The sequence below is a fragment of the Mesoplodon densirostris genome, chromosome 14 (assembly GCF_025265405.1).
Source record: "Mesoplodon densirostris isolate mMesDen1 chromosome 14, mMesDen1 primary haplotype, whole genome shotgun sequence".
Lineage (NCBI taxonomy): Eukaryota > Metazoa > Chordata > Mammalia > Artiodactyla > Ziphiidae > Mesoplodon > Mesoplodon densirostris.
In genome coordinates this window covers 4,160,285-4,170,870 of record NC_082674.1, presented here as the reverse complement: position 1 = coordinate 4,170,870, position 10,586 = coordinate 4,160,285, and the positions used below count along the sequence as shown (strand labels likewise).

Sequence of the window (10,586 nt, the reverse complement as noted above, 5' to 3'; positions counted from 1 at the left end):
TGGACTGCCAGGGAAGTCCACATGAACTATCCTTTAGTTTGGGGGCCACTAGGCCAAATTAGCCCCAGTCAGGGGCACCGGGCAGAATGCAGTCATTTAGTGCAGCTGAAAAGGGGAGTATGCTAAAACTGGCAGAATGGGCCACAAATGATTGGCACCTATGGTATGCAAACTCAAGCTATATATACACTGGTGATTATTTCATAGAAAGAGAAATCGAAGGGGTCAATCTTATCTCTCCTAATTTTTTTCAGATCTACTCAATGTGCTACCTATTATGATGAGATCCATCTTTCTGTCTGATCATAGAAGAAACAATCTGTAGCTCTGCAATTCAGTTCTAGCAGATGACAAAATAGAAAGTGATAGAGAGCTCTCCTGCTATGGCCTTCTTCCACGCCCACTATTCTCAAAAGATCAAAGTACATCTCATTTTTAATGAAGTCATATGTGCTTTACCCAATGTCAAAATCAGGATTCAGTGATGTCAAAGTCACCAGCTACACATATCATAAAAGTATTTACTTTCAGGTAGAACCAGTCTATCTTCCAACAAGAATATTATCATCCATCCTTTTGTCCAGGTATACTATTTTCACTGCCCTTTATAGATAAGCCAGCACTGGGGTAGGGTACATCACCTCTTCCTTTCACTCCCAGATTTCCTGGGAGAATAGCAAAGTCAAACTTCACGTTTTATGTTTTCTTACCAGTGATATTTTAGCCATAGATGTCTCTTCAATAAATTTAACCACTGAATTTAAAAAAATGTTTTTCTATTTTTATGAAACCCACATCATTGAAAGGCAAGGAGCATAACAAACAGCACAGGGAGTCCCAATGAGGACTTTGAAACACATTCAGGGTCCTTTAGTGTTAATTGCAAAGAATGTTTTATGCCAGGTATAATTTACACAGGCTCTATTTTTTGTTTCCTTTAAAATATAAATCAAAATAAAATTCTACCCAAGTGAAAGACATCCTAAGATATTCATGACTGAAGCAAAAGCATCGACTATATTATATCAATATAATGATGAGACAGTGTTGCCATAGATAGCTCTGTTATTTGTCCTTTGGTTCGTAGTGAAAATTCATACAACTAAAAGCCTATGGGTGGTTGTGTTAATTGTGTGCTTGGAGATTTCTTACAACACAAACGTTTCTACAAAAGCAAATTTAATATACAACAAACACTCACCATGTAAACACATCGTTTTAAAAATCTGATAATAATTCCAAGGATCACTTACAGGCTTCCATAAAAGTATTTTATATCAAGAATCTCAATACAGAACGATTTCTATGTCAAAATACATTTACACTGTAAATTGTTATAGAAAAAAAAAAAGACACAGAGAAATGGAGTTTGCTGGTATTGAATTCAACAGCAGCAACTGCCCCTGATTTTTTTCCTTCATTTTCTACTTCAAGCATTTCTGACAATACATGTTCATCTACCCTTCTATACTTTGTCTATGCTTTGACTCACTCAGTTAAAACTCTTGAGACATTATTACCATGCTTATTCAAACTGTCAGCAGCTCTCAAACCAGAGCATTTTTAGGGGGCCTATTCCTCTCCAGGCTGACACCCAGTATTTTCCAAAACCTGTCCATAGTATCAGTATGGAGGGCAACATTTTAGGAACTGGACAGTAGTTATCAAAATGCAAAACTGGAAAAAAGTCACATGAAAACCACAAGTGCAGATCGATCACACAATTTTATTAGAGTCTGTTGAAGAAATGTATTCCTCTGTGAAAAACTCTTGCAAAAGAGACATTGGGGTATACTATTTTCAACCCTGAGCAATAGCACTGCATACCAAGGGGGTGAGGCAAGAAGCTGGTTCCATTGAAACACAAGCACAGCCACTGATATGCTCTATGTGATCAGGTTTTTACAAAAAAATACATAGTTTTCAATAAATAATGCTTAATTTTACAACTTTGATACAGCAATGTCATACACTGTTTTAACACACGAAACTCTGCATGCTAGACAGGGTACAGAAGACGAAACTGTGCCATGCATTTTCTTTTCCCCTTAGTGCTATCAGACACACGTCATCCTCCAGCGCATGGCCTCGGGGAGCGGTCCCCTCTGTTTCACAGCCTTCAGGCATGCGCTGGCATGCAAACTCTAAAAAACGGTCCCCCCACAAACCACTCAGACTTCTAAACAAAAGGGCTTTTCAGCTTTCCTGCTCCCAAACCTGGAGTGGCTCTGAAAATACAGACTTGGACAGTGTCATGCTGGAAACATCAGGTGGCTCTGTCCTGGTGGCCTTCAGGAAGCACTGTGGAATGCCATCACCACTAGGAGTCCCAAACCGGAAAAGCAGGCCTCCCTCCTAAAGCAGTCCATTCAAAAAAAGGTGTCACGGAACAAATGCCAAAGACTCTTAAACCCACCACATATGTACAAGAGTAAAAATAGACAAAATGGGAAATGAAGGGTAATGGCGTAAAATGTTTCGCCCGATGTGATTCAAGGGCATTGTTTCTGAACAGAAACTGGATGAAGAAAAATGTGTTAGAGTGCCCTTTGTCAATATACATTTGATCAAAATTCTTTACGTCGTATATTATCAGTATTTCCAGTTGTTCTTTTTTCTTTTTTTAAAGAGGGAATGTAATAGGTCTAATAAAATAAGGTTAAGCATCAAAATCACTTCAAGGACCCTAGAGTACATTTTTTTTTTACACATTTTCAAACTTTTCATCATATTGCTTTATTGTGTCATTTTCACAGCAGAGAAAATCCACGTCTATGTGACTACGTAAAAGAAGTTTGATCAAACATTGAGAAGGAAGCCTCCATGGCTGCCCATCCAGGTTGTCTCAATTCATCGATTGCTCATGTCAAAGCACATCTCGGCTCGACCATATTGCTCTTAGTGGTTTGTTTTTTCTCTACAGAGAAGTGATCCGTTTGCAACAGAAGTTCCCAAATCATGTAAAACAGTCCTATCTGTGCACTGGCAGAGGTATTGAATCTTTTCAGAGTATCTCTACCCAATAAAATTATTACTTTTATACATGGAACACTATGAACTTATGTTTCCCTTTGTAAGCCATTGTATACTTTCTGCACTTTTGTGCTTTTATTGAGTACAAAAATAGGTCTCCTTTAAAATTCTGTTTAAGTTCACTAAAAAACTACTTGTTTGTGAAATTCTCTTAAAAACTCACTGCATCCACATGGAAGAGATAAAACTAATCAGGCAGCTAATTGATATAGGTAGTGTTAAAAAAAAAATAACTACAGTGAAAAAGAAAAAAAGAACCATGTTAGGATTCAAGAAAAAATCCAGTAGCAAAGTAAAATGCAAGAGAGCTGAGTTTAACAATTGTGTTTAATCTTTATTGTGATTGAAAATGTGGGCTCCACAGAAAAGGGGGGGGGAAACGAGTTGTTATCAAAAAGCAGTATTCGCCAGATTATCAAATAAAAGGGGATATGGTAGAATAAATCCAATAAATGAACAGTGAGAAAGAACTAATGATTAAAATAAGCCAGATCTGTGAAAAGCATGTGTAAGAGTTATTACATGGAGACGTTACTTTGGGAGCTTGTGAATTCCCGTGTTGGATATATAAGGCTCAGTCTTGGTATCCTCACAGGCCTAGGCTATACAAAGGGTATTTGAAACTGACATTCCTAATGGAAATTTTACAAAATTTGGCCCTTACAATAACTGAGAAATATCCTGAAAAATCTTCCCTGAAGCTGTAATAAAGAAAGTTTCTTATCTACTGATAAAATCGACAACTCAGTAAACTATTTTTGCTGGTCATCCTACATAAGAAAAAAGCACAAATATATTGGCCTCAGAAATCTGTTAAAAGCAAGGGACCACACAGTAAAAGAGTATAAAGATTCTATAAACGGGAGAGTCCAAGAAAACCTCTCCAAAGTGTTCACAAGGATACATATGCCCATTAGAAGAAAAAGTAAGAATATACATATTATTAATCATATCAGAGAATAAAAAAGTTAAGACTGATATAATATATTCATATTGAATGACTACTTTTAAAGAGAGCAACTTATTCGCTTTATTTCTCAGATTCCTTGGGCAAGTCATTTAAATTCTGAAGAGAAAAACAAATGTAAGTTTCTCGAACTATACCAATATCAAGTGATTCTGGTTTCAACTCCCAGAGATGGGAAAAACAAGTCTTGCTTTTTGAGTCTTTTTCTTTCTCAAAACAAACAAACAAACAACAAAAACCAACTAAATCATCCTGACTGCTATAGGCATGCATATTTAAATCACTTCCCCTCCATTAACATTAAAAAGAAACATCTCTGCCCAAAATGGTTTTAATGACTTTTTTTTTCCAGCTAAAGGATATTCTTTCTACAAATAATTTGCCCTGTGACTGTAGTCATTCATAACATACATAACATTTGCAAAGCACAGTTTAAATACACTGCCTTCATTAGCATTATATTTTTTTAATAAAAGGGATGCATATCAGAGTGTAAGGACTGGAAGATTATTTCCACAGTTTAAAGAATTAATAAGAGAATGCTGGTTCAAGTTCTTAAAGATGGAAATATTAGCAAAATGCCATCATAAGTCTGGGAACTACTTAAAAACAGCAGGGTACCCGCTGGCTAGGCTGCAGTGCACTCAGCGCCTCCCCGCCCCCGCCCCATGTTACTATTTAAAAATATTCTGTCAATGCTTAGTTCAAAATAAGACTTACTTAAGAGACCAAAAAAATGCAATTAAACTTTTATTGAAGACTATCCAGTGGCAAGAATATACCTTGTGTATTATATTATGTTTCAGACATTCAATAAAGAATTCATTAAGAATGACTTTCACAATGCATTCATCAAAACAGCCTTAAATATTGTTAAAAGCGCATTCAAGCGCCTGTCCTGAGTTCTAACAGGTTTTTAATTTTAGATCGCCGATCATCTGTTTTTCTCTTCTTTTACTATCAAGAACTTAGGCTACATAGCTTTTTAAAATTTTCATCCAGACTATGTGTTTCCATTCTGAAGCCAAATCATTACATGTTACTAATTTACTTAAAGTTTCTACCTCACCACAGAAAATGTCCGATTCATCTATGATTGAAACATAAAATACATGCAACGTTTTCAGGTTTTCAAAGTACATAGACTCAGTCTTATAAACGGGTTTGTGTTTTCAACAAGTTTTAGAACTGCAGCAGAGGGTCGCCACGTAAAATCCCCAGCACAGAGAAGTGTCAATTGTAAACCGCTGGTTCAATTATTCGTGGCTAAAATGAATGTCCCACCAACGACTACATCAGTCTATCATCTAGGGGGGAAAAAAGAAAAAAAAAAGGTAAACAATTCCAGAAATCCAGTTCTAATATTGAGAAGCTTGTTAACACCCTCAGCACTTTCTCCTCCCAAGCGGTGTTCTACTGAAATCTGATGGTTCCTAGAAAGGAAAACAGCCACAGAAAAAAAATCTGTCCGTCTACTGCCAAAGCTTGCTGCCTTCGCATCGCAGGGGTGGGGTCTGGGGTGGAGGCTCGAGGCGAAGAGGAGCGAGGCTGCGGGAGGCCGAGCTGGGAGAGCAGGGGCCAAAGAGGCAGGGGAGAGGGGAAGCGAGGCCCGAAGGGCGCCGGGGACCCTCTGGCCTAACAGCTAGCGGTGGTGTGTGGCCGCTTCCCTTTGGTCTCGCCAAACCTCGGCAGAAATGGAGACCAAACCTTGGTAAATCAATTCAGTAGGTTAGGAAGAGAGTCGTGATGATTTTGCACCGAGTTTTTCAATTAGCCACGGCAAGCGCCTGCGCTCGGAGAGGCAGAGCTGGAGGGCTGGCTCTCGGGGCCCTGCGCGGCCTCCCCGCAGCCTCCCTGCCTCCCTCGGCGCGGCCCCCAGGGCAAGAAGGGCGGAAGGCACGGAAAGGGAGCCGGAGCCAGGGGCGCGCGTGCCGGGCCGCGCCCGCCAGCCGGGGCCCGTCGCGAGGGCTCGGAGATACAGGCCGGGTCTGGGAAAACGAGAGTGCGGGGAGAAGCGGGTGGACTGGCCAGGCAAACGGTTCCCAGCGAGCCCCAAGGCGGCAGCTGCAGGGGGAGAACAACCAAGAAGCCGAACCCCCTTCCCTGAGGCACCCCCGCCCCAGGCACGTTCCAGGGCGGCCCTCGAGGCGGCGCGCAGCGAGGGAGCCGGGGGTCCGGCTTGGCTTTCTCGCTCCCGCCCCGCAGCCCGGCGGCTCCCCTCCCCACCCGGCGGCTTCGGGGCACAGGGGCGGCTGTCCCCGCGTGCCTCCAGGCCCCAGGGCGCGGTGCGCCGAGGCGCACGCGGCGGCCGCACGGGGAGAGCCAGGCGCCCGGGACCCGGGCTCTGTCCCCTGTGTCCCCGGCCGCCACGCAGGCGCCCTCGTCCCCCCTCCCCCGGCCCATTCCGGCGGCTCTGCACGCAGACACCCCACCGGCCGCGGCTCCGGCCGCAGAGGGCCTGGCCGTACCACGTTCCTCCGCCGCCCTGAGCCAACCCTCCGCGCCCTCCTTCCCCAGCCTTGGACCCGCCGCGCCCCGCGCTCCCACCGAGAAGGGGGCGCCGGAAAGAGACGGACACCGACCACCTCTCCCCTGCGCCGGTCACCGCTCGAGGTCAAGAAGGGTAGCGGCGCCTCCCACCAGCGTCTACCTCTGCGCACAGGGGGAGATGCAGCGTCAAAAAAAAAAAAAAAAATTCAAAACTGGAAACGGCTGTCCCCACCCTCTAAGGAGGGAGAGCGGCAGGGATCCAAGCGTTCTCAGCGTTGGCCACCCACGGGCGGCTGTCACCGCGACGCGCAGCGGCGACGCGGCCCCTCGCAGAGAACGCAGACCCCCGCGGGCGCAGGACGCCGACCGCGCGCTGGCACCGCAGTCCTCGCCCAGCCCGCCCCGCCCGGCCCGCTCCCCGCGCCTCCCCGCGCCGCCCGGCCCGGATGGGTAGGGAGAGGAGGGCGGCAGCCGGGGAGAAGGAGGAGGTGAGAAAGGAAATGGGGGGTGGGGAGGAAAGGGCAGGAGGAGAGAAAGCGTCCCCGGATTTTCCTAACCGGCCACCGAGTAAGAGAAAAAAGAAGTCGGCCTGCCCATTGACCACTTTCAGCCTAAGCCCCGGAGTGTGGGATCCTCTTCTGCCACCTCCCACCTGAGCACACACCGGCCTTGTCTCTGCGCTGCGACTACAGAACGGCCAGGATGACTTCCATAGAGACTATGGGCGATGCGAGTTTCTATCAGTTCCAGCTGATTTATTAAAATTGTCAAGATACAGACTTCCAGCACCAAAAAAAGAAAAAAAAAAAGGAAAAAAAAAAAAAAACAGGCAATGATGTCGACAGTGCATTGAGTCTGCTTTGCCACCATTTGCTACAAAATATGCAGATGGTCTGTACTTTATTTAGATTATATTGCACAAAATGAGAAACTTTTTAAACTATGTGCCTTTTTTTCTTTTTGCTAAAAATCGAGAATCCAGTTTCAAACCTTCCATCTGGGGCCCCATCCACATATCACAGCGTATGAGATACATAAAATCCTACTATAGTACAGTACATATACAATCTTTAAACTAAGATAACAGCTCTGAGGTCTATATCACCATTTTCAATAAATCTTTACCTACAAATATTGAACAAATCTCTACTATAGCTGTACAAAAAAAAGTTTGCTTTTTTTTAAACCACAAGGCCTTTAGATGCAAGGATTATTTTAAAATTTTAATCCTTTTTAAACCAGGACGTAACGTACCAACATACTTGCATGCTAAAATAAAACAGAGGAAAAAAAGAAATCAAAAGGGAAGAAGTGCCTGAAAGTCTTACTGAAAAAACACAGCAAGAATGTTCCCTTTTCACTGTACAAAAATACGCCTGAAAATATATTAATTTTTAAAAAAGACTGAGGTCTGTTATGTATCAAAAATGTTTCAATACCTTTTGTACTGAGGTCTAGGCTGTCTGGTATTCAATCAAGGAGGTATAGGGAACAAGTTACAAAAAAAAAAGTTGGCAAGTAGAAATCACATTTGTAAAACCATAAACAATTTGATCTGAAAAGTAAACTCTGATCTTAAGTCAGTTCACAGTTTTTTTTCTTTTTTTTTTTGTAAGCGTTTGTACAGTCTGCATTTTTTCAAGCTCCCTGCAGTTTTGTTAAGAATCGGATGCATAGAAGACATCAGTTTTCTCCCTCCAAAAAAATAAAATAAAATAAAATAAATTTGCCATGGTCCCTTTTTGTTTTTGTGTTTTAAAAAAAAATCACCAGTTCTTTAAGATCTCTTAAGGAAAAAAAAAAAAAATTCTCCAACCAACTCCCTAGCGTTAACAGTCGCGCTGCCAAAGGGTCCTCCGCAGGCGTCTTCCAGACTTCAAAGCCCGACCAGCTTCACACAGCGCCTTCCGGAGCGGGTCCTCCCTCCCCTCCCCCGCCCCGCCCCTCCGCCTTTGTTGCAATCGCGAATTTCAGAAAAAAAGAAATAGTAATTACAAAAACACACTTGAGGGGGAAAAAATCACAACTCCAGACTAGGTATGCAACTACCTTGAGACACGATCAAGGAAGGGAGGGGGGACAAAAAAAGGACAGGAAAAATGTTTCAAAACTACTCATTTCACTTTAACTCCACCAAAATTTTCATCATCTTTTCCAATTTCTTTGTGTCACGACATATCAATACCAGCATCTTCTTCTCTCCCCTCCACCCTACCGCCACCACCATCGACACCTCCTCCCCCCCCCCTCCTCACGACCACCACGACCTCCTCCCAAGGAACCCTGCTCTGCACCCGCCGAGAGAAAGAGCGAGAAGCGGGGCGCCCCTCTCAATACGTGAACACCAGGTCGGAGAAGTTCGCCTCCAGCCAGTCCCCCGCAATCATCTCGCTCAGCTCGGGCGTGCAGTAATCGGGGAACTCGAAGTGGGAACCCAGGCTGCCCTCGCTGAACGAATCCAAATCCTTATCCACCAGAGACAGGGACAGGTTCCCGGCCGCCGCGCCGCCCCCCAGCTGCTGCTCGCTGGCGCTGTGCGCGCTCTGGGAGAAATTCAAGCTCAGGTCGAACATCAGGTCGTCGGCGTCCTCGCCGCCGCTGCTGCTGCTGCTGCTTCCGCTGCTGCTGCTGGACGAGGAGGACGACGAGGAGGAGGAGGTGGAGACGGAGCGCGAGGACGCGGGCGACAGCGCGGGCTGCGCCAGCGGCGGCGGGTGCTGCTTGGTGATGTTCTTGAAGCTGTAGTAGAGGCGGCTGCCGCCCCCGGCGCCCGCGGTCGCGCCGGCCCGCACCTCGTCGTAGAGGCTCGCGCCCTCGGGGGACTCGGCCGCGCTGCTCAGCGTGGGGCTGGCGGGCACTTTGGCGACGTTGTAGCGTCTCAGCAGCTGCGGCGGCTGCTGCCCGGGCGGCTGCAGGAGCTGCGGGTGCGGCGGCTCCTCGTCCTCGTCGTCCGCCTCCTGCTTGATCCGCAGCTGCAGCTCGTCGTCGTCCTCGTCGTCCTCGTCGTCCTCGTCCAGGAACACGCACTTGACCGTCTTGCCCGCGCCGCCGCCGCCGCCGGCCGCGCCGCTCCCGCGCAGGCTGCCGAGCACGTAGTCGTCGCCCGCGCCGCCGTAGTCCCCTGGCTGGGCCGCCTTGCCCGCGCCGGCCTTGGCGCCGCCGGCCGCGGGGGCCGTAGGGGCCTTGGGCTTGCCGCATTTCTTGCTCGAGCCCTTGGATGTCTTGGCGCCGCCCGCGCCGCCGCCCGCGCCGCCGCCGCCGCCCGCCGCGCTCTTCTCGGGGCTCTGGCTGGCGCTGGGCTTGGCCGAGGGGTCCATTTTGGGCTTTTTCCGGGGCCGGTACTTGTAGTCGGGGTAGTCGGCCATGTGCTTGAGCCGCAGCCGCTCCGCCTCCCGGATGAACGGGATCTTCTCGCTGTCCTTCAGCATTTTCCACCGCTTCCCCAGCCTCTTGGAGATCTCGGCGTTATGCATGTCCGGAGACTGCTCCATGATCTTCCTGCGCTCGATCTTGGACCACACCATGAACGCGTTCATCGGCCTCTTGATGTGGCCCGACGCCGTCTTGCACCAGTCCGGGTCGCTCTCGTCCAGGGCCACCGGGCTGCAAGCCATGAATTCGCCCTCCTCCGTGTCCAGCGCCTCCCGGGGCAGGTTGCTCTCCGCTTCCAAGCTCTCGGCCTGCTGCACCATGATCCGCTGCGGGGCTGGGCGCTCCAACCCGGGCCGCTCGGTCTCGTGCGGAGCTCCCCCTCCCCCTCTCGCCCCTCCACCTTCCCGGGCAAGTTGCAAAGTCCTCGGCACCCCGCGTCCGCGGCTCCCCCCCTCCCCCCCGCCCCCCCTTCCAGGCTGCACACAGCGGCTGCGGCGGCTTCGGCGGCGACGGCCGCCCGCTCGCGGGGAGCTGCGGCCGCGACGGGAGAGGCGGCGGCGGCGGCGGCGGTCGAAGCAGCCCGGGACCCCTCTCTCCGGCTCGTGGCTCCCGCCGCGAGCGCCGGACCCCGAGCACTTCCAGGCGCGCGCGCTCCTTCTGCAAAAAGTTGAGGGCTCTCTCCCAACTAGTTATCAGGGTGTCATATGGGTGACATCACTCCCCG

General features: G+C 47.9%; 1 protein-coding gene across 1 annotated transcript; it reads right to left on the bottom strand.

Annotated features, from left to right (window-relative positions):
- Positions 1 to 8,693: 8,693 nt before the first annotated feature.
- On the bottom strand, positions 8,694 to 10,255 carry SOX11 (SRY-box transcription factor 11). The gene has a single exon (XM_060117273.1). It carries the CDS (start codon positions 10,180 to 10,182, stop codon positions 8,821 to 8,823), a length of 1,362 nt encoding a protein of 453 aa, XP_059973256.1. The 5' UTR covers positions 10,183 to 10,255; the 3' UTR covers positions 8,694 to 8,820.
- Between the last annotated feature and the right edge of the window lie 331 nt (positions 10,256 to 10,586).